The 25,107-nt window shown below is 41.8% G+C and overlaps 1 protein-coding gene across 2 annotated transcripts in view; it reads left to right on the top strand.

Moving 5' to 3' along the window:
• DYM (dymeclin) overlaps window positions 1-25,107 on the top strand; it is a 519,684-nt gene that overhangs the window by 259,211 nt on the left and 235,366 nt on the right. For both annotated transcript variants that reach the window (XM_029060947.1, XM_039911491.1), the window contains exons 12-13: window positions 18,446-18,559; window positions 19,290-19,384. In XM_029060947.1, the coding sequence (XP_028916780.1) occupies window positions 18,446-18,559; window positions 19,290-19,384 (209 nt within the window). The remainder of the gene's footprint in view (window positions 1-18,445; window positions 18,560-19,289; window positions 19,385-25,107) is intronic.

Below are 25,107 nucleotides of genomic sequence, written 5' to 3'. Positions count from 1 at the left end.
CTGCCACATAATTTAGGGGAAGTCACATGGCCACTTACCTGCTGTGTGATCTTGGGCAAGTCACTTAATTTCTCCATGCCTCAGTTCCCTCATCTGCAAAATGGGGAATCTCTTCCTGTGCTCCCTCTTAACTTAGACTGTGAGCCCCATGGGGGACCTGGTGATCTTGTATCTACCCCAGAATTTAGTACAGTGCTTGACACACAGTAAGCCCTAAATAAATACATTAATTATTTTCTCTTTTGGTCCTCAAAACATCCCTGTGAGAAAGAGAGAGGCAGATATTAGTATTTCCATGTTATAGATGATGAAACTGGTACCCAAAGAGGTTAAATGAGTTGCTCAAGGTCATAAGACAGTGTTAGAGCTAGGTATAGAGTTCAGATTCTCTGGCTCTCAAACCTATCCCCTTTCCAGTAGAAAAGGGGTCTGGAGCCTTTCGGGGTAGAAAATAGCCAAATAAATTGAAACCTTCGAGAAGTCCAAACAAAAGCTGATCCTAAAATATAAACAGAAGAGGTGCTATGGGGGGAATAGGTGAGAGAGAAAGATTGAGGGAGAGGAAGAAAGGAAAAAAAGGAACAAACTTAATTTTGGTTCATTTGGGAAGGAGGGAGGGTAGGTGCCAGTGACAAAGAACCAGATCTGTTGTTCGTGCACTTTTCACCTCTCAATTCCTCTTCCCATGCAGCCATCTCCACTCCACTGTGACCCTTGTTCTCACGATGGGAAAATGTCTTTGCCTAGTGTAGCTTAGGAGCGTGGAGTCCAAGGCAGGAGCTGTTCTTGTTCTTTTTTTTTTGTTTATGGTATCTGTTAAGCACTTAATATATGCCAGGGACTGTGCAAAGTGCAGGAGTAGATAAAAGGTAGTCAGGTTAGACACAGTCCCTGTCCCATAGAGGGTTTACAATCTTAATCCCCATTTTACTGAGCCCAGGGTCACACAGCAGACAAGTGGCAGAGACGGGATTAGAACCCATGATCTTCTGATTTCCCGATCTGGGCTCTAGCCACTATGCCAAACTGCTTCCTGTGTATTCCAGTGCCTCATCTGGCATCACAAGGCCCATAGGTTGCACTAGAATCCCTCTTTCTTTGCCCGGCTGGGTTCTGGTAAGTTTTGAGAGTCTGTCATTTCGAAGCCTCTCTGGAGGTGGTTGCATTTTCCCATTTTTTGTGATTATATCGACTAATGGTACAATTTTGATGCCTTTATGAAATTTATCAAATAGCTGAATATTACAAAATTGTTCTGATGCTCTTGTGTTTCTTATTTAAATCAATTAAGTCTGCAACTAACTAGCTAAGGAAAAATGGTGACGCCTGTGAATGTGAACTTCTGGTGCAAATAAATTTGATGAGTGGTCTCAAAGCTGAAAACATGACCTGCTTCGTTAAATCAGGTTTTTATGGTTAATGTTACCTAAGTCCAGTTTTTTAATACAGATCTTTGCTTCATATTATTTTGATTTTAGTTGAGTCTTGTCTCACTGACCCACCACATTTTGTAATTTTTGTCCTTCACTGGGTAATTAGGGCTTTATAAGCATCCACGGCTACATCTGCAGGGCAGAGCCTCCCTGAATAGTCTTGCTGTGAAACAAGTTGTTCCTTGGGCTTGGGCTGTGACTTAGCCTCACTCTTATTTGTCCGGCTCTGAGCTAACTCATGACTCTCTTAAAACTCCAAGAGATCAGATGACTCAATCCAAACTTTTAGTCAGTCCTGCCTTTCTTCTATAACTTTAAAGATTCACCTTTTCACTGCCACAGTCAGAGGGCATGTTCAGAGGGAAGCAGCATGGGAATGTACAACAGCTTGCAGGGAAGCAGCATGGTCTAGTGGAAGGATCACGCGCCTGGAAGTCAGAGAGTGTGGGTTCTAATCCCGGCTCTGCCATATGTCCGCTGTGTGACCTTGGACAAGTCACTTCACTTCTCTGTGCCTCAGTTACCTCATCTGTAAAATGGAGATTAAGATTGGGAGCCCCATGTAGGACAAGGACTGTGTCTAACCTGATTACCTTGTATCTACCCCAGCGCTCAGAACAGTGCTTGGGGCACAGAGTAAGTGCTTAACAATTACCACGATTATTATTATTATTCAATTCCATCCAGATGCTAATTTTTCATTTTGAATGGGTGGGAGGATTGGGACCTTGAGCCTGTTGTTGGGTAGGGATTGACTCTGTTGCCAAATTGTACTTTCCAAGCGTTTAGTACAGTGCTCTGCACACAGTAAGCGCTCAATAAATATGATTGAATGAATGAATGAATGGGGGTCGCCCCCCCCCGAAGGGCTGCTAAGGTGGCTACCGGAGACATTTGTGAAAACTAGGTGTTCATTTGTGGACCCAGAAGTACTAGGAGCACAGTATATTACATGCTTATATTACAGAGAAGAGTAGAAAGAGCCCAGGCCTGGGAGTCAGAGGACCTGGACTTTAATCCCTACTCTGCCACTTATCTGCTCTGTGACCTTGGGCAAATCACTTGACTTCTCTATGCCTCAGTTCCCTCAACTGGAAAATAGGGGTTTAATACCCGTTCTTCCCCTTACTTCAAAGTGTTAGCCCCCTGTGGGATTTTCCCAATATGCACTCCCCTCCTACTTCAACCATTCTACACCCCCAAACATTTGTTAGCACTGCCCCAGTAGCGCTTATGTACATATCTTCTATATTCTGTTATTCCATCTATAATTTATTTGTTGGCCTCTCCCACAAGACTCTAATCTCTTTGATGGCAGGGACTGTCTAGACTGTAAATTCCTCTTCTAGACTGTAACTTCCTCTTCTGGACTGTTAGCTCCCTTTGGGCAGGAAACCTGTCTACCAACTCTTTTCTACTGTACTCTCCCAATTGCTTAGTTCAGTGATCTGCACACAATAATCACTCATTAAATACCAGTGATGGATTGACTCTAACTTCTAACTGCACAACCTACGCTCATCCTCATCACCACCATCAACAGTAAGTATGTACTGAATGGTGACTGTGTGCAAAGCCCTGGACTAAGCACCTGGGAAATTCCTTTATACTGTAAGCTCATTGTGGGCAGGGAACTTGTCTCCCAACTCTGTTATATTGTACTCTCCCAAGCGCTTAGGACAGTGCTTTGCACACACAGAAGGCACTCAGTAAACATCAGTGATTGATTGATTCTAACTGCACAACCGATACCCATCCTCATTGTGGGCAGGGGATGTGTCTGCTTAGTGTTGTATTATACTCTCCGAAGCGCTTAGTACAGTACTTTGCACACAGTAAGCGCTCAATAGATACAATTGAATGAATGAATGAGTATCCATTCCTCAGCTGGAGCCTCCCTATGAGATTTTGAGAAGCAGCGTGGCTCAGTGGAAAGAACATGGCCTTGGGAGTCAGAGGCCATGGGTTCGAATCCTGACTCTGCCACTTGTCAGCTCTGTGACTGTGGGCAAGTCACTTAACTTCTCTGTGCCTCAGTTACCTCATCTGTAAAATGAGGATTAAGACTGTGAACCTCATGTGGGACAACCTGATTACCCTGTATCTACCCCAGCACTTAGAACAGTGCTCTGCACATAGTAAGCGCTTAACAAATACTAACATTATTATTATTATTATTTCTTTCTTGCCCCCAGACCACCCACTCGAAGGTGATCTGGAGGCTTATTCTTATCCCCATTGAAACGATTGGTCTTCTGTTACCCCCAAGGAACTGCAGTCCCTGATTTCACTGGAAAAATATTTTTTAAAAAGAAAACCATGGAAAAAAAAGAGGCAGGCCCTTTCATGCCACACGTTCAAACTTCTGGGTAACGGTTTTATTATTCCAAGGGGAATGTATTAAGTATGGAAGAAGCCAAAATAAATATTTAGTAGTTTCGGTGTCAGTTGTTTGATATTCCTCAAAGAGCCAGACATTTGGTTTCTTAGAAACTGTTAGGGCACAAGAAAGCAAAATCACACTGATACGACTGCTAAAATTTTTTTGACAACAAAATGTAGAGTGAATGGAGTTACTGTCATGCGTCCTATATCCCTGGCTTCTGAGCCAAAATTGGACATGAAAAGTGAAACGGGAAGGTGGCAGGTTTAATCAGTCTCCTGCAAAAAGAGATCCACCACTGGAGAATCTTCCTGCGTGATTTCCTCAAGTTCATTTTAGCCCTTCCCCATTTTCCACTTCATTTTACGGGCTGCTGGGTAGCATTGACAGGGTGGCTCATTTTAAATCACTTCAGCTTCACTGTAAGGAAATGGCACTCCAATAGTAATAGCTGTAATTTTCAATATTAATGCTAGTCAGAAGTAGGAATTGGGAATCTGGCACTTTTCCACGTGTGCTTACTCCTCCAGGAGCTAGAGTGGGATGGGATCAATAAAAATTAAGACCAAGTACAGGCCTGGTAGTCAGAGGACCTGGGTTCTAATTACAGCTCTACCACTTGTGTGACCTTCTCTGTGCCTCAGTTATCTCATCTCCCCGCTTTGTAAGCTCTTTATGGGCGTCTCCATTATACTCTCCCAAGCACTTAGTACAGTACCTCGCTTCTCTCCATCTACAACCCAGCATGCTTACTTTACTCCTCTAGTGCTAACCTTTTCACTGTGCCCCAATCTCGCCTGTCTCACCACCGACCCCTGGCCCATGTCCTGCCTCTGGCCTGGAACTCCCTCCCTCCTCAAATCTGACACACAATTGCTGTCTCCAACTGGAAAGCTTTGTTGAGAGCACATCTCCTCCAAAAGACCTTCTCAGACTAAGCCCCACTTTTCCTCATCTCCCACTCCCTTCTGCATCGCCCTGACTTACTTCCTTTGCTCTTCCCCCGCTACCCCAGCTCCACAGAATTTATGTATATAGCTGAAATTTTATTTATTTGTATTGATGCCTGTTTCCCCATCTCTAGACCATGAGCTTATTTTGGTCAGGGAATGTCACCGTTTGTTGTTGTACTGTACTTTCCCAAGCACTTAGTACAGTGCTCTGCACACAGTAAGCACTTAATAAATACAGTTGAATGAATGAATGACAAGTTGCTGCTGGGAAACTGTTGATTACCAGAATGTTGGCTCTGGGTGCTGGGTGAGGGCTGAAAAACAACATCAGGATAATACATTTTAGAATACAAACCCTTTTTAGGAAAAAGCTGAAAAATCTAGAGGGGCGGAATAAGGCATCTATGTGAACTCTTGAAGCTGATAAAAAATCACCATTTAAGTGGACCAGTTAAATATGCGCCTCAGATGGAAAAAATCCCCAGCAATTAAACAAAGTGCTCTATGGCTAACTGGTAGAGTTAAAAGAGGTGTTTGGAGAGAGAAAAACATTTTTTTAAGGTAAAAGTCACCTAAGTGAGAAGAGGAAACCCCCTAAAGCTTGACAGGTCAGGTCTAAACAAGAAATTAGTCAGGCCTAGGAGGGAATTTGAAGAACATCATGCAAGTGATGTTGAAAGCAATTCCCTGACTAGTGAAATAGGCCGCTTCATGATCGTGGTGTAAAAGGTGCACTCACAAAACAAAATGTAATAGCTGAGTGGCTCTAAGAATTCTTTAGTTCAGTTTTCACTATAGAAAGTGATAGAGAGATGACCTTATCCGAGTTGTTATTTTGTAGTTGAGAGGTTTGAGAAAATGAATTGGGTTATAGCCATACAGCAGATGTTAAAGCAAGCAGAATAAACCAGATGTAACATGCTACAGGAAGCAGCGTGGCCTAGTGGATAGAGTGTGGGCCTGAGGGTCAGAAGGACCTGGGTTCTAATTCCGGCTCCACCACTTGTCTGCCATGTGACCTTGGGCAAGTCACTTCACTTCTCTGAGCCTCGGTTGCCTCACTGTACCTTAGTAAAGTGCTAAGCGCTTAGTACAGTGTTTTGCAAACATTAAGCGCTCAATAAATATGATTGAATTAATCTGTTAAATGGGGATTAAGACTGTGAGCTCCATATGGGACATAGACTGTGTCCAACCTGATTAACTTGTATCTACCCCAGCGCTTAGTACAGTGCTTGGCATATAGTAAGATCTTAACAAATATCATAAAAAAAACCCAAGATCACTGGGAACAGATAGCTCTAGCCATCCTGTTCTGAGGATTTGGGTGGGGAAATGAATCAAGAACTTTGGAAGGAATGTATTAAGAATGTGTTACCTGTACAACTGGCAAGTACTGAGGACAGATGGATACTTTTTTTTTTCTTCCCATGGTTTGTTGAGTTCATTGTGGGCAAGGAACATGTCTGCCAACCTTGTTGAATCATACACTCCCAAGTGCTTAGTACAGTGCTCTGCACACAGTAAGCACTCAGTAAATACCATTGATGATGATGATAAGGATGAGTGTGGTGGCCAAAATGGAGCCCACTGTTCAAAATGCATCTCTTAGAACTCTTCAATGACTCTCCTTGGGTCCTTGTCAATCAGTGGTATTTATTGAGTATTTACTATTTGCAGAACACTGTACTAAATGCTTGGGAGAGTACAATGGAGCAGAATTAGCAGACACATTCCCTGCCCATAATGAACTTACGGTTTTCTTAAACACAAATTTTACCTTTAGCTTCCAGGCTTGCTGTCAACTGGCTCGCTCTTCTCTAAACTGCTCTCTTGTGTCATCCTCATTGATCCTTCTAAGTCAAACACTAACTTTCCAAATACCCTTCTTAAAAGCCACCCCCTCTTGGAAGGATTCCCTGATTGATTGACTAATCCTGTCACTTTTCCTGTAATATCACCCCTTCAGCCTGCCAAGAACCCTCCCTTAAGCACGTACCTGTTTTTTTATTTATTTGTGTTTGATTTATCCACTTGTTCTTATTTCTATTTTCTTGTGCTTTTTTAACTACTGTTATATCTGGCAGATAGAGCATAGGCCTGGGAGTCAGAAGGTAATGGGTTCTAATCCATGCCCCCACTTGTCTGTTTAGTGGCCTTGGGCAAGTCACTTTACTTCTCTGTGCCTCAGTTACCTCATCTGTAAAATGGGGGAGCAAAAGTGTGAGCATTGTGTGAGACAGAGGGTATGTCCAAAACGATTTGCGTGCATCCACCCCAGCGCTGAGTACAGTGCCTGGCACATAGTAAGTGCTTAACAAATACCGAAATTATTGTTATTATTATTCCCTATCAGACCGTAAGTTCCTGAAGGACAAAGGTCAGTATTTTATTCTTACTTCTTGAGTTACAGTATTAAATACTTAGAAACTTTAAGATGCAGTTTTGACAAGACCTGTTGATAAGTTGACTTTGGGTATCTCTTTCCTCCTGATGTTTAAAGTGGAGTTCATTTTTATTAACATTCACATCTACAATTTGGTTTTGCCATCTGAAATCATTAACATAGAAGAAATGAAAGTACACATTTTCAATGAAAACTTTCAGGAAAAACGAACATTTTACCCGTGGGTTCTAGCACCTCTAAGGAAATCAGAAGTGATACAATTATACAGCACCATTTTCAGATGAGATTCTTGTCAGATCTGAATAAAGTTACTGCTCTGTTAATTTTAGAAAGAAGGTATAATTTGACTAGCTGTGAATTTACCTGGACGACAGCGAGTCGGTCTATTTACCCTATTGTTTCCTCCCAAGTGCTTAGTACAGTGCTCTCCCACAGACACTCCATAAATCGGCTGTATTTATGGAGCTGATTTATTAACCATCTATTGTGTGAGAGCATTGAGTGAATAAAAAATATTTAGTACAACGATCAGAACCACTGTGGGCTTTTTTAACAGGGTATAGACATACAGACGAAGGGTACTGTTGAGAGTCGTAACAGATAGTGCTGTAGTTTTTTGATGATAAAGAAGAGATCTATGAACAGATCAAATCAATTGATGCTTTGAGGCTTGAAATAAAAAGAATTTTTGATGTATATGGCTATCTGAAGACTAATTGATGGGAAGCAGTGTGGCCTAGTGGAAAAAGCATGGGCCTGGGAGTCGGAGAGCCTGGGCTCTAATTCCAGCTCTGCCAGTTGCTTGCTATGTGTGACTTTGGGCAAGTCATTTAATTTCTCTGTGCCTCAGTTTCCTCAACTGTAAAATTTAAAATACCTTCATTCATTCAATCCTATTTATTGATCGTTTACTGTGTGCAAAACCATGTACTAAGCACTTGGGAGGGTACTATATAACAGCAAACAGACACATTCCTGCCCACAATGAGCTCACAATCTAGAGGGGGAGACAGACATTAATATAAATTAATAAATAGATAAATTACAGATATATACGTATGTGCTGTGGGACTGGAGGGGGGTTGAATGAAGGAGCAAGTAAGAGTGGCGCAGAAGGCAGGGGAGTAGAGGAGAGGAAGGCTCAGTCAGGGAAGCCTTTTTGGAAAAGATGTGCCTTCACTAAGCTTTTGAAGTGGGAATGAAGTACCTGTTCTCCCTCCTACTTAGACCGTGAGCCCCTTGCAGGACAGGGACTGTGTCTGACCTAATCAACTTGCACATTCCAAGCACTCAGTTCAGTGCTGTACACACAGTAAGTGCTCAATAAATATGATTGAATGAATGAACTTATATCCACTCCAGCACTTAGAACAGTGTTTGAAAAATAATAAACACCTAACAGATACCATAAAATAGGATATAATAATAAACACCTAACAGATATCATAAAATAGGATATAACTAGCAGGAATATTCAAACTTGCTTTGGGTCTGCCTTCCCCTATCGTGCTCCTCCCTGACTTCCTCTTACCAGCTCTGATAAGCTCACCTGCCTCTGGCCCCTCCACAGCCAGATTTGGGGTCATCTGCTTTTCGTGATCGCACCAGACTCTGCCTCATGTGCTCTATTTTTTTAAAATCAATCATATGGTATTTACTAAGTGCTGACTACATGTCCAAGTAGTGTACTAAGCACTGGGATAGATACGAGAATAGCAAATTGAACACAGTCCCTTGTCAAACATGAGGCTCACAGTCTAAGTAGGAGAGAGAACAGGATTGAATCACCATTTTACAGATGGAGAAATTGAGGACCAGAGAAGTTAAAATGACTGTCCAAGGTCAGATAGCAGGCTGGTGGAAGAGCCAGGATAAGAACCCAGGTCCTTTGACTCTCACGCCTGTACTCTTTCCACTAGGCCACACTGCTCCTTCTTTTACTTCTTGGCTTTTCTTCCTCCTCCTTTCTACTCTGATGACTATTTCCCTTTGTCTGGCTCCAGTTCCAATCCCTCCTCTCTCCTGGGGCTACCTTTGAGCCATTCAGAACCCAAGATGGTGTGCTAGATGGAAACAGCTTTTACTCTAGGTGTAGGCTATCTCTTTTCAAGGCGTTACTTGATTTAGGCCTTATTTCAATCCCCTGAGTCCTGGTATTAAACTTTAGTGCTATATGCAAAATAATCCTTACATTTTCTTAACATGTTCACTGTCAAAATGGATATGAGACCATTTATGAATCCATTCTAATTTAATAACAACAAAATGAAGCTCATTTAGTTCATTTGCACAGTATTTCTATTGTTGTAAATAAAATTGACATATATGTTGGCATATGCTATATGAAAGGTTTGGTCATTTTAAAGTACATCAGGAGCATTTTTTTCCTTGGAGGTTTCCCCACTGTGTAAAGAATATGGAATTTCCTTAAGGGAGAACTCCACCAAAATGAATGGGATGATTTGTTTAAAAAATGGTAATTGTTGAGCGCTTACCGTGTGCCAGGCACTGGACTAAGCACTGGGTTAGATACAAGCTAATCAAATTGGATACAGTCCATGCCCCACATGGGATTCACATTCTTCATCCCCATTTTACAGATGAGGAAACTGAGACACAGAGAAGTTTAGTGAATTGCCGAAGGTCACACAGCAGACAAGTGGCAGAGCCGGGATTAGAACCCAGGTTCTTCTGACTTCCGTATCCACTAGGAAATGCTTCTTTTCCCATGCCCAATGAGGAAGACTTGTCCATGAAAGGAAAAAAGGAACAGAAAGAGAAGTGTGAGGATAGGATTTAAATAAAGGGAGAAACATCGTGGCCTAGTGGATAGAGCCCAAACCTGGGAGTCAGAAGGACCTGGGTTCTACTCCCAGCTTCTCCACTGTCTGTTACGTGAACTTGGGCAAGTCAGTTCTGTGTGCCTCAGGTACTTCATCTGTAAAATGGAGATTAAGACTGGGAGCCCCATGTGGGACATTGACTGAGTCCACCCTGATCAGTTTATATCTACTCCAGTACTTAGTACAGTGCCTGGCACATAGTAAGCGCTTAACACATATTATTAAAAAAAAAGGAATGGGTTTAGAGTCATTGGTCATGGTGGGCAACGAACCTTCTGAGTCACCAGTGTGAGAAATTAACATCATTGCCCTGTGAACTGCTGTGCATATGTTGTCCTGAGATGGGTCTTAAATATGTCTGTAAGCTCATTGTGGGCAGGGAATCTGTTTATTGTTATATTGTACTCCCCTAAGAGTACAATATAACAATTGTTATACTCTCCAAATACAGTGATCTGCACACAGTAAGCTCTCAATAAATACGATTGACTGACTGACTGTCAGGCTACCGTATCTCTTTCTCCCATCCGTCCCCTCACTCAGCCTTCTGGATGTAAATAGACAAAGCCCCAGTCTACACTTAAAAAAACACTGCCAGTTAATCCAGCCCACTCTTGACTGACTTTAAAAAAATAAAATGGTAAAATGAGTCGATTTGACACAATTTATTGGTGGTAACTTGGCCACACCTGCCACTGAATAACTCACACGGATTGGCGGTGAATAACCCTTGGATCCTGCACATCTCCATAAAAAGGTTTGGGAAATAGGCCTCTTCATTAGACCACATGGGTGAACTTGTCACTTCCAGGATGCCAGATTTCATTAGAATAACAATATTTTTTATGTGTTTCCAACACATTTGGGAAAATTTATGTGTTTGGGACATGTGAATACCAGTTACTCAAAGTCTAAAGAGTTGAAATTCTTGTCACTATTTAGTTCTTCCAGTAAATCTTTTACAATTTGGAACTCTTACCCAGTATCAGGGTGAAAAAGAAATACTAAAGAAAAAATGAGTTTATTCATAAATAAGCCAAAAGGAATCCATGTTGCCTAAACTACTGAAAAAAAAATTAAATGAAGAAGTTTGGAATGTGTGATTAGAAAGCCAGGAATCAATATAGATGTTTTAAAAGGCAAGGGAGAGAGTACTTAAAGAAAAGTAAATAAAAATCAAAGGTTGAGATCCAAAGAAGAAATAACCAGTGCTTTTCTAAATAGCTCACTTATTTGAACCTGGGTGGTTCCAAACATTATGAAGAAGCGAACATGGCAACCAATCTTTAAAAAATAGAGGGAGGAAAAAAAAAAGAAATTCTGGCAATTGCTCTTTTGGAAATAAAATCAGTAGTATAAATTTTGAGAAAAAAAAATCAGTTGTGACAAAGTGTGCTCCCTCCCTTCTTGCTATTGTAATTCCTCTGCCCTTATATCTATTGTTCCCATTGATTTTGCTCCCACTCCCATTCTCAGTGGTAGTCACATGGGGTCAGGAGTGCGAGGGGAAGAAGCAGCATGGCGTAGTGGGTAGAACACGGCCCTGGAGGTCAGAAGGTAATGGGCTCTAATCCCAGGTCCGCCACTTGTCTTCAGTTCGGGCAAGCCATTTCACTTCTCTTTGCCTCAGTTACCTCATCTGTTAAATGGGGATTAAGACTGTAAAACCCATGCAGGAAAGGGACTGTGTCCAACCCGATTTGGTGCTCGTATCCACCCGTGCTCAGTACAGTGCCTGGGACATAATAAGCGCTTAATAAATACCATAATCATTATTATTATTGTTGTTATTATTAAGGTATCGCAAGTGCATGTGGTGTCTTCTCAGGACCTGTTTCAGATGACAAGTCACAGAGTCAGCCACCACAGGGCATATTGCCACCGGGGGTGGCCATGGGGCTGTAGTGCCTGAAAATGAAAGTGCGCAGCTTCCGCCACCCAAGTAGGACTTATCTGCTGGGTCTTGGGAAGAGAGCACAATGGTTCTGGAACAATGGAGCGGAGAGCCCAGGGACAAGAAAAGCGCTCTTAATCCAAAAGTCTTGGCAGTGTTGGAAACACTTCCGTTTGACATCATTACTTTCCCCTCTGTGCCCACTGTTATTCCCACAGCATCACAGCTTTTGGGGTGACTACCCTAGGGAGGGGACAGCATTTTTTTTTTCCCCTCAGGGCAGCCAGACGTATGAAGCAACTGGGCCTGTCTCTGCTTTTTCAGCCCTAATTGTTCCTTCATTGCAGGGAAATGTCCTTAAAAAAATGTAGGCTTCTCATGGAAGGAAAACTCTTGGAAAACAGTAATGACGAGAGAGACTTCAGGGTGTGATGGCCTCTTTATAATAAGCTAGGTGTGTACTGCTAACAACCCAGTAAAACAACCATTTAGACAATACTATGATTGTTCTTTTATTCTGAGTCTCTATCCAAATGGCTGGAACATTATTTGGTGCCAAAGTACCAGAAAGATGTCAACAAATTAGGCATTGAAAAATTGAAAGAATTTGGCTAGACAGTGACTAAGGAAGATGATAAAACTGTCTCCACATATTCAATGGGTGTGAACAGTGAAGAAAGGAAGGATTGTTTTGGATGAACCCCACAAGTAGGTCAGGTACTAATAGGATGAAATTGAGCAAAGGAAAGTACCAAGGAAGATTTCCTTCTTTGACATCTTTTAGCCATGCAATTATCTCCCATGGGAAATGAGAGGAGCGCTATTGCTTAATTCATTTTAAAATTTGACTTTTTTATTTATTATGGTATTTGTTAAATGCTTGCTATGTGTCAGACACTTGGGTAGATAAAAGCTAATCAAATCGGACACAGACCCTCTCCCACATGGGGCTCACAGTTCTAGCAGGAGGAAGAACAGCTACTGAATATTCATATTTGCAGTTGAGGAAACTGGGGCAAAGAAATGTTTGGTGACTTGCCCAAAGTCACACAGTAGGTAACTGGTAGAGCTGGGATTAAAACACAGGCCCTCTGATTCCCAGGCCCATGTTTTTCCACTTGGCCATGCTAGTTCAAAATATTCTCAAGAACAATTCTGTACTTAGAGCCAATTGGAAAAGACTTTTCCATCTTTATTATTGTTCTGTGATTCATAGGTTCCGCAGTTCAACTGTAAGAGTAATTTGATTTAAATCAACTTTTCCCCAGCATGTTACATGTTCAGGACACACATAGGCAGAAGTCAGTGATAGAAGAGCTGTCCTGTGGTTGAGGATCAATTCTATTTCTTTGTTATTCTTAGAAGGCTCACTAATGCTGCTCTTTTACACAAATTCCAAAGTGTGGCTGCATTTCTGTGAGTTTTTTTGTCTTGTTTTGTTTTGGGGGTTTTTTAAATGATATTTGTTAAACACTTGCTGTGTGCTAAGCAGTATACTAAGCACTGGGATTGATACAAGGCTAATCAGAATAGACACAGTCCATGTCATACATGGGGTTCACACTCTTAACCCCCAATCAATCAATCATATTTCTTTAAAGCTTATTGTGTGCGGAGCACACTGCTAAGCACTTGGGAGAGTACAATATTACAGAGTTGGTAGACATGTTCCCTGGCCACAGTGCAGCATGGCCTAATGGTTAGAGCTGGGACCTGGAAGTCAGGAGGATCTGGGTTCTAATCCTGGTTCTGCCACTTGTCTGCTTTGTAACCTTGGGCAAGTCATTTAACTTTACTCTGCCTCAGTTACCTCATCTTTAAAAGGGATTAAGACTGTGAGCCCCATGTGGGACATGATTTCTTTGTATCTACCCCAGTGCTTAGTACAGAGCATGGCACATAGTAAGCATTTAACAAATACCATTAAAAAAAACAAGCTTACAGTCTAGAGGGGGAAACAGACATTAATTTAAGTATTTAAATTATGGGTATGTACATAAGTGCTGTGGGGCTGAGGGAGGGGTGAATAAAGGGTGAAAATCCAAATGTGATGGGAGAAAAGGATTGAGGCCCTAGTGGGAAGGCCTCTTGGATAAGATGTGCTTTTAATAAGGTTTTGAAGGTGGGGAGAGTGATCGTCTGCCGGATATGAAAAAGGAGGGTGTTCCAGGCCAGAGGTAGGACATGGGTGAGAGGTCGGCGGCGAGATAGATGAGATCGAGGAACAGTAAGTAGGTTGGTATTAGAGGAGCATAGCATGTGGGCATTGAGGTAAGGAAGGAAGGGGCAAGGTGATTGAATGGTTTAAAGCTGACGGTAAGGAGTGTCTGTTTGGTGTGGGGTTGGATTGGCAATAACTGGAGTTTTTTGAGGAGTGGGGAAACATGGACTGAACATTTTGTAGAAAAATGATCCTGGGAGCAAAGTGAAGTGGAGAGAGACAGGAGGCAGAGAGGTCAGCAGGAATCCTGATGCAGTAGTCAGGTAGAAAAGAATAAATGCTTGAATTAATGTAGTAGCACTTTGGAAGGAGAGGAAAGGACAACTTTTAGCAATGCTGTGAAATTGAATATGTGGGTTGAATGAGAGATGAATTGAGGATAACGCCAGGCTTACGTGCTTGTGAGACAAAGAAGATTCATTCAGTCATATTTATTGAGCACTTACTGTGTGCAAAGCACTGTACTAAGAATGATGATGCTGTCTACAGTGACAGGAAAGTCAGGGGGAGAACAGGGTTGGGTGGGAAGATAAGGAGTTCTGTTCTGGACATGTTAAGTTAGAGGTGTTGGCAGGACATTCAACTAGAGATGTCCTGATGGCAGGAGGAAATGTGAGGCTGCAGAGAAGGAGAGAGATGAAGGCTGGAGATGTAAATTTGAGAGTCACTCACATAGAGATGGTAGTTTTCCATTTTCTGTTTTACAGTTTTAACTGAGGCACAGAGAAGTTAAGTGACTTGCTCTACGTTACAAAGCAAGAAAGTGGAGTAGTAGAATTAGAACCCAGGTCCTTCTGACTCCCAGGACCATGTTCTATCCACTAGGCCATGCTCCTTCTCTTCATTTGTTCCCATTACTTGTAGAAGTTTTGCCAAGTAATGCCCAAAGCATGAATAAAAAGTATATGAATTAAAGATGACCCAACTAGGCAGAATTGGTGAAAGAATGGAGTAAATCAAATTGATAAAGTGACCCTCTGGTTTTAAGAGGTAACATAGTGGACAATGTTTATATCAGCAAGAGGTATCAAAAAGAGTCTGTGCAGGAGAATGCTTGTCTGCTTCTTCAGCTGCAGCAACTTTAGTCTAGTGGCTGATTTGCACAATCTGATACAGGGGCAGGAGATGAAGAGAAGAAAATTAAGTTGGGAAAGGGTCACCTGAATTCAAATAAAATCCTCATTTGGAGAAAAGTCCTGGGAAATAGGGAATGTTGGACAAGTTAGCCATTTTTCCTTTCCCATAAAGTAAATTAATAAACATTATCATCTCTCAGAGTAAATGAATGAGTGGCACCAGCTTGTTCACTTGGGAGTGATTATGTGATCAGTAAGTGACTTGAAGATTGTCAGTTAGTAGTAGTAATAGTGTTTATTGAGGGCTTACTGAGATCAATTCGTTGTACTAAGCAGTTGGGAAGATACAAAAGAAGTATGAGACAGGAGTTTACACTATAAAATGGGGCAGCCAGAAATTAAAAAAATATATTTACAAGTTTTGGAATTAGAATGAAGGAATGTTCATTTGAACATACATACCTACACAAGGGTAGACTGTGAACTTGTGGTCAGAGCAAATGTCTACCAACTCTGTTGAGTTGTATTCTCCCAAATAGTACAGTGCTCTATACACAGTAAGCACTCAATAAATACCTTGGATGGATTGAGGATGGGTATAAATAAGTACTTAGGTAGAGTGCTTAGTACAGTGTTCTGCACACAGTAAAAGCTCAATAAACCCCTTGGATTGATTGATTGAGGTTGAATATGGCTCAGTGAGAAGCAGCGTGGTTCAGTGGAAAGAGCACGGGCTTGGGAGTCAGAGGTCATGCGTTTGAATCCCTGCTCTGCCACTTGTCAGCTGTGTGACTGTGAGCAAGTCACTTTACTTCTCTGTGCCTCAGTTCCCTCATCTGTAAAATGGGGATTAAGACTGTGAACCTCATGTGGGACAACCTGATAACCCTGTAACTACCCCAGTGCTTAGAACAGTGCTCTACACATAGTAAGTACTTAAATCCCAACATTATAATTATTAATATTATTATTATGAAATTGTTTCGACTTGGGCTGTTGGAAATTAATCGGAGAAGGCTTGTTAGATGAGGTAGGATTTTAGGAGGGCTTTGAAGAAGGAGGGAACAATGGCATAGGGAATTACAGGAAAGAGAGAGTTCTAGTCTGAGCGAAGGGACTGAGGCAGGAGAGTCTAGACTTCCAAAACTCCTCAAAAACTCCAGCGGTCTTCCACATCCTGCCTCATCAAGTAAACCCAATTACCATTGGTTTCAAGGCTCTCTTCACCCACTATTCTCTAGCTGTTATTACTCATTTCCACTAAGCTCACCGTCTAATGGTACTAGGTACCAGGTACTAGGTTTTTGAGGACTGGAGAGATAGAGGTCTGAGAGATGTTCCGAGAAATTAATCCCTGCAGCACCATCCAGAGGGGAGGCTGGAGGCTGGGAGACCAGCAGGTTGACTGATAAAGGTTACTGAATCTCATCTGTGACAACTACCTGCCCATTTTGGGGGTTAGGTAGGGATCGCTGCTGGTCGCTGGTACCAAGGGGCAGATAAGAGTGGCAGGAAGGAAGTCCTAGGCATAATCACTTACTCTCTTACTCCACTGCAGAATTCCTCTTCTTACATACCTTTAGTGACTACCTTGAAGTGATGACTTCCACATCTGCCTTTCTAGTCTGTACCTCTCAACCAGCCTTCAAGTCTACATCTCCTCTTGCCTCTAAGATATCTCCATTTGGATCCTCTACCAGCATCTCAAAATTAGCATGTCTTAAAGTGAACTACTCATCTTCTCTTCTCAACCCACTTCTCTTCTTTAATTTTTCCATAGCGTGGCTCAGTGGAAAGAGCATGGGGTTGGGTCAGAGGTCATGGGCTCGAATCCCTGCTCTGCCACCTGTCAGCTGTGTGACTGTGGGCAAGTCACTTAACTTCTCTGTGCCTCAGTTACCTCATCTGTAAAATGGGGATTAAGACTGTGAGCCTCACGAGGGACAACCTGATTACCCTATATCTACCCCAGCGCTTAGACCGGTGCTCTGCACATAGTAAGTGCTTAACAAATACCAAAATATTTTTTTTTAATTTCTGATGTACTTTACCAAACCCTTAGTACTATGTATTGCACTCATGGGACACTTATTATCACCACCACTGCCAACTGGGGTGGGTGGAGGAAGTTGCTACAGGAGAGAGTGAGAAGGCATTAGATCAAGATAAATCTCATGGGTAAAAAAAAGGAGAAATTGGAAAGAGATATTTCAGAAGGGGAGGTGGCTAGCATGGCAGGAGCACTGAAAAAAAGGAAGCGTTCCAGGATCATAAACCATCGGGTTCTTCAAACATATTACTACCACATTAAAGCAGAACAGATTGTATGTATTCTTTACTCCTGTAGCTGTAGCTGAACACTACCAGCTTATTAATTATTTTGTTGGGGAAAAAGATAAGACAAGAGAGTATATAAAAATTTGCCATAGTTTCATAGGCTGTTCCTCCAATTGTGCATTTTAGTTGTAAACCAATTTGACCTATGTAGAAGATTGGCACTTTGCATATACCATGTTGACTCATTTGGTTCTTCCTCCAGTTTACCTTTGTGATATCTATCTGTCAGTTTGTGACTTTGTGAGTTGGAGTGACTGGGCCAAGGTTCTGGTTTTTTGTCAGCTCATCATTTGCTCTTTCGACCCTCCTCTCCTAACCTGCAGGGCTGTCCTTAGTGAAGGGGCAGTAGGTGGTTTAGAGGGGCGGCGGGGAGTGTACTGCGAGGGTTGCCAAAGATCTAGATAGATCCCATAGTCCATCCCCATTTTATAAGGCAGGACCATATGTTGTACTCAGTGAATCCAGTATTTTACTCGGGATTCAAAATAAACTGCCTTAGCAGACTGATTTTTCCCTGAGATTCACTTACTTGCCGATTACTGCAAACTCAGCTGCATGGATGAAGCAGAGAGCAAAATTGACAAGACCTGTGTGCTGTAAATTACCAAAGTGACCATTTCAAACAGTGTGACACAATCCATTTGAAGGCGTTGAAGACCAGTCAATTGATGGTATTTATTGAGAACTTATTGTGTGCAGAGCACTGTATTAAGCACTTGGGAGAGTACAATTGCAGTACAATTAGCAGACATGTTATGTTCCCTGACCACAGCCAGCTTAAAGTATGATTAATTTACTTCTCTTTTGAGTTAAGCCAGACACTTTAAACTACATGATTAACTCATCTCAGCCCAAGCTCATCATCTTTTCTTAAATGTTTTTGCCTTTTTCTTTACAGATACTGAAAAATATCACTTGGTATTCAGAACGGGTTCTAACAGAGATTTCACTGGGGAGTCTCCTGATATTGGTGGTAATAAGAACAATTCAGTACAACATGACAAGAACAAGGGTATGTCTTTATTTCTGCTTTACCATTAATAAACACTCTGTGTATCTAGGCAGCCAGGTTCCATTACCTGGAATTTAGTTCCAAACAGAAACAGAGATAGTACTGCTCTCATGACATTTCAAAACAAATCAGTAAAAATAACTCTTATGCCTTGTCATGGAACTCCAAGGCAACGTCCCTGAACACCTTTATTTTCTTCTTCTAGAAAATAGAACAATAGCTTCAAGGTTAGAGCAAAGAATGAGACATTTTCTACAGAAAAGTTAGTTTTAAAACTGAGAACTGGATAGAGGAGTGACAGCTCTGACCATGTTCACTTCATATGCTAAATTCCACAAACTCAGGAACCCTGTTTGCTTTTCAGAAACTTCCCCTGTAAGATGCCTGAAAAGGTGGGTATCGATGGTAAAGGGAAGAAACAGAGAGGATTAGAAAGAGTAGCCAGAAAACTGCCCTCCCAACTTTGGATCCAATTTTAGGAACTTAGAGAGTGAATTCAGTGTTTAAGCAACAGTGCAGTATTTAAGGTTTGCCAAGAGGCCAAACAGCAGTGTATGATTGGTAGGAGCAAGGAGCAAGGGTTTTGGGATCTGCTGTTATTTTCCTTGAGGCTTATGTCGAGACCCCCTAACCGTTGTTATAATTGGGTTCCCATCCTGTGTGACTTTCACCTAGATTTAAATGTGGAGGAAGCAGATTGATTCCCTGTTTTATTTCTGCTTTTTAATAGGACAAATATCTTCACACAAATTGTTTGGCAGCTCTAGCAAACATGTCAGCCCAGTTTCGTTCACTTCATCAATATGCAGCTCAGAGGATCATCAGGTAAATATAAACTTTTTTAAAAATATGACTAACTCATTGGAGAAAACGTCTATTTTTGATAATCTTAGCTTTTGAAATTTCCTACTCGTATCCCTTGAAGTTGACTCTTCATCTTACTTCCTTTTCACCACACTCTCTCCAAGACGTAGGAGGATCCAGAGACCTTTTTATAAAGTAAATTGGCAACATTTTGTATTGGGTTTTCGTATAGTAGTTACTGTGATTCCTCAAGATTTTCAAACAGGGATCTATAATAAAACTTCAGCAATATATATGCTGTATGTTTAATTTTATGGAACATGATTCATTGACTAGTTAACTACAGACCTGATATGTTCATATGTATTCACAGCAGATAATTTTTCCCATCAGATCTTTATTTCATTGAGATGAAGTGATGAGTAAAGGCAGGAGAGTGAATAGTGATGGAGTCTCCTGCCAAGTCAAGTCACAAAGATGTCGGGACTAAGAGCCCACGAGCTAGAATTGATTACAGGGCTAGCAGTACGGGCAGCACATAATCACACTCCTTTTTCCCTGCCAAGGCTGCTCCTGCCACAGGAGTGGGCACTTCAGGAGAGTAGGTGGGCAGGGCAGTGTCACCCATATCCTGCACACAATTCATAAATACAGACTAAGTAGTAGGTTTTACCTCACATAATTTGGGACCATTGATTTTCAGGTTTTTTTAAAAAAAAACAGAAACAAAAAACAAGTACTTGCTTTCAACTTATATTATCTGATTTAAAAATTGGTAAGTGACCATGTTTATTTTAGGTATTGCTTTGATAGACATATGGTTTGTTTTATGTGACTTGTACTCCTGTCCCATCTTGGAAGTGTTACCTGGGTATTTCGGTGAACAGCAGAGCTCCAAGCCATCATTCTTCACATAACCTCTCTCATGTGGTCATTTCATTAGGAACCCTTGCCCCTGTTGACTATCTTTGAAATCTATAAATCTTTCTCCTATAGCTGCCCACATAGTGTAAAACACTGCATTAAGACACAACAGAGTACTGACTATTATAATTCTTTTCCTATTACCCTCCTCCCATCCCAAGTCTATATCAAGAGAGGATTGTCTTTACCCAAGTTTTGGTTGGTAAGATACACAATTTTTTTGTTCAGAGTTCTTCACTGACTGTTCATTCAGAACTGGACTTTTAGTTTTCCCAATTCTTCATAGAATTGCAGTCATGCTACAGTAACTTCCTCTTTCCCTTCTGTTCTCGTTTCTCCCTTTTGCTCCTGCAGACATTATTAATTGATCCTTATCACACATTCCCACCATCTGGACCCGCATTACCCTGGCAGATTGGGTATAATGAGAGTCAGGAAGCCAGTCTCAGATCTGGTCCAGGGATTTATTCAAAAACAAACATTTGAAAAAAAAAACCCAAACAAAAAAAACTGAATCACACAAAAATCCACAATTCATTCTACCACTTTGAGCTCACAGGTATTCCAGATATTCTAGTTTTATCTTTTGGCCTGTCTTTCATTTATTATTCAATCACAGATTTTAGTGCTGCTACTCTTTGTAGAACTTGGTTATTTTGGCTTGTAGACATCATTTTATGATGATTTTGTTAGGGCCATAATACACAAATATTTCTTCAACTGATGGGAAAAATCTGAGGATAATATATGGAATCATGGTAGAAGCAAAAGACATATTATCTTCCGACATGTTTAGATTAAATACAGGCCCAATCAGCTGGATAAGTATTTTTCTTGGAGTACTTTGAGAAGCACCTTGGCTTGGTGGAAAGAGCACAGGCTTGGGAGTCAGAGGTCATGAGTTCTAATACTGGCTCCGTCACTTGTCAACTGTGTGACTTTGGGCAAGTCACTTACCTTCTCCGTGCCTCAGTTACCTCATCTGTAAAAGGCAGATTAATGCTGTGAGCCTCATGTGGGACGGAGACTATGTCCAACCTTTTTAGCTTGTATCTACCCCAGCGCTTAGAACAGTGCTTGTCACAATGTAAGCACTTAACAAATACCATCATTTACTTACTTTCTTTCCATTTAGTAGTAATATTACCCCAAATGGTACTTATAGAGCACATCAGGTGAATTCTGGCTCAAGCTCCTTCAGAATCCGTGATAATGTTAACTAAGTGAAGGAGGGTAACCTGTTGACTTGCTTGTTTGCTTTAGATACCTGTTGGGTGTCCTTAATGCCAAGTGGTTGTTTTTGTTCAAGTTTCTGTTCAATGAAGTGTTGTTTTAGTTGGGGACCTACAAGTAATAGGGCCATGTGCCATGAATGGTACTCATAAAAATGCTTACATCACTGAAATAGATATTTTGATCCAGTTAAGTTTTTGTAAAGAACAAGCCATCTCTTGGATCCAGAAAATTTTAGGAGTAGATGAAATTTGAAAGCTACAGATTAGTGATTTGGGAAAACAGAAACACAAGAGTGGTAGCTTCTCTCTTTCTGAGAAGCAGCATGACTTAGTGGATAGAGCACAGATCTGGGAGTCAGAAGGACTTGGATTCTAATCCCGGCTCTGCCACTTGTCTTCTGTGTGACCTTGGGCAAATAACTTAACTCCTCCGGTCCTCAGTTGCCTCATATGTAAAATGAGGATTACGACTACGAGCCCGATGTGGGTCGTGGACCAGGTCCAGTCTCATTAGCTTGGGTCGATCACAGTGCTTATTTCAGTGCCTGGCACATAGTAAGCACTCAACAAATACCATTAAAAAAAGAGTAAAATGGCTCTTATTTGATGTTGCCATTTAAAAAATATGCACAGATACTGTAAAATTATTTGATGTCATAGTCCTGCAAGAAGTTAGTGTTAAAATTGAAGGCAGGTTTAAGTAGATTTCTTGAAAAGAGAACAAGTAGGGCCAGAAGTGGGAACAAATATGTTTTATATGTTACAGTGAGTTAATTTACATATTTGCAAGGACACCAATAAAAGAGTAAATGGACAGGCCATCACTAAGTGTTCTTTCAGACAAACAATTTTTTTACATTTCAGCTTTAAGACTGCTGACCTTGGTAATGAAATTCCCTTAGTTAAATAGAATAGAGAAGTCTCGAAGATCAGGAACTGACATTCGTTAAAAATCCTGCTCTCATTGTCTCCAGAGAAAAGAGGAGACCTAAGAAGGATGAAGCATTTTGGGGATCTCTGAACCCAAAAACTGTGATGTTCTCTATTATGGGGAAGGGAGATGGTGAAAGAGACCCATTTTCAAAGAAGCTCACTCCATCCTAGTAGCCCCTATTTTCCTGTTAATTAGTTGTGTCTAAAATGGCTGTAGCCCCACCGACAACTACACATACGAATAGTGACCAATATTAGTAGTGTCATCTTCAAATAAGAAACATCGGTACTGAAAATATATAAATTTGGTTTTAGAGCAGAGGTTGGCAACCTTTTTTTGTAGAAGAGCCAAACAAAATGAAACTTTTGAGCAGTTAGTGTTCAAAGAGCCATACAATTTATGTGCCCCCGCCCCAACATGAAACATGACATCATTACCTCACGCTGAGCACAGTGCAATGTGTTGATGTCATTGTGCCATGCTGCTGCTTAGTAGCAACAGCTACTGCTGCCAGCAGGAATGGAAGGAAGGGGAGGGGAAGAGAAAGGAGAGGGGAAAGAGGAGAGAAGGGTGAGTAAGGAGAGAGAAGAGAAGGAAAAGAAGGAGAAGGGAATTGAAGGAGAGAAGAGGACAGGAAGAGAAGCAAGTGGGGAAGGAGAGAGAGTAGGAGAAGGGAAGAGGGAATCAGCAGCTGGTAAGCTCCCAGAGAGTCTGTCAGGAATAAGCAGCCTTGATGGGGCTGGCCTGCATCCTAGATGGTGAGTGTATGCTGACCCCCAGGAAGCCACAGGCTTGGTCCCCCACCTTAGAAGCACCTGGGAAACCAGAAAGACATTTGGGAAACCCAGGGCCCAGACTCATGCTTCTCAGATTGGGGATTCCACACCCCAGTTTGCCCAGGGAAGGAGGTTTTTGTCTCCTGTATCAGCCAGATGGAGTGGGGATTTCCCTCGTAATTTGGATGGTTCTGTGGGCTTGGCCATGTCAGAGCTAGCCCTGGCCCCTACCCCTCCTCCCCTTTTGCCCACAGCCTCCTGACTCCTCACTTCCTCCATGGACCTGAAAAGATGTCAAGCCGGAAATAGAAGCAGGGGTGTGTGTGTGTGTGTGTGTGTGTGTGTGTGTGTGTGTGTGTCGGGCCGAGTGGGAGAAGGTACCTTCCAGCTTCCACCCCTCTTCCTGTTCCTGCTTGGCCCTTAGAGCTGATTTGGAAGAAATCCTCAGCCTACATTAACACCAGCAGGAGAAACTGGGTGGAAAGGGGGAGGGAGGATTTAGTAAAACCCACCATTATCCCACCCTGCTAATGAGGGAGGACACAAGAGAGAGGATTGGAGAAGGAAACAAGCTAGAGAAAGAGAGAACTAAATTTACATCTGGTAGTTCCTTTTGTGCCGCTGCTTAACTCAGCTGCCCTCAGACGCGGCAAACATGGGGGCCCATGTTAAGTGCTTGGGGCACCCAGCACAGTGATTGAAATTGCTTTCCTGCTTGGCACAGTAATATGAATGCTCTGCACACAGTCAGCAATAAGTCAGTAAATGCCAACATCAGGACTACCCTTTCCCCAGCATACATTAGGGGTGAGTGACCTCCTTCTCTGTCTAGCTTAACTGGCCTGCCATAGTGTTGCAATTTCTTGTTGTATGGTGCAGGTAATGGATATTTGTGTGGGGGGGTGAGGGTGGAGCAGCTTCTGCTCATCCTACCATCTGATGAGGCACAGCCCACCGTCTTCCCTTCCCCCGTACCCCCTTAGTCTTTTTCCAGCTCAAAGGGCAGTAGTGTCCACAGCTACTTCCTTACTTGCTGCCCAGCTTCCTGCATAGCTTGTTGCCATGGAGGTGAGGCTTATGACTTGGAGAGTTCCTATATTTGAGAGGTACATTTATTTCCCAGCAGAGCCACATCTGCTTCTCAACTCCTGTTTTAGGGGATTGACTAGTAAAATCAATCAATCAGTTGAACAGTGGCATTTATTGAGTACTTAGTCTGTAGAGAGCACTCTAATGAGCACTTGAGATAGTGCAACATAGTTTGTATACGTGATCCGTGCCCTTAAGGAGCTTACAATCTAGTGGGAGAGAGAGACACTAAAATAAACTATAAGTAGGGTGTAAACTATAAAGAGTATAAAGATGTGTATGTACATAATCAGTTGATCAATGATATTTATTGAGTGCTGGTATTTGTTGATGTAATAAGGAATTCTTTCTTGAAATAACCGCTTAGTCAAATGGCAAATATAAGTATAGACATCTGTATTTCAACCCTCACAGTTGCTCTAATGATTCCTTCCTTAATGTGAGTAGTAATTCAGTTTCCATGAAAGTTTTTTTGTAATTCTATAGAGACTGCCAGTTGTTAAATTGTCCATTAATAATTACGGTATTCATTAAATGCTTACTATATGCTAAGCACTGTTGTAAGCACTGGGGTAGATACAAGGTAATCAGGTTGTCCCACATGGGCCTCACGGTTTTAATCTCCATTTTACAGATGAGGTAACTGAGGCACAGAGAAGTTAAATGGCTTGCTCAAGGTCACACAGCAGACAAATGGCAGAGCCAGGATTAGAATCCTCGTCTTCTGACTCCCAAGCCAGTGCTCTCGCCACTAAGCTACGCTGCTTCTACAATTGATCAGTGGTA

Source organism: Ornithorhynchus anatinus, chromosome 3, assembly GCF_004115215.2.
Source record: "Ornithorhynchus anatinus isolate Pmale09 chromosome 3, mOrnAna1.pri.v4, whole genome shotgun sequence".
NCBI lineage: Eukaryota > Metazoa > Chordata > Mammalia > Monotremata > Ornithorhynchidae > Ornithorhynchus > Ornithorhynchus anatinus.
The sequence above is the reverse complement of the archived record's forward strand: the minus strand, read 5'-3'. Positions and strand labels throughout refer to the sequence as shown.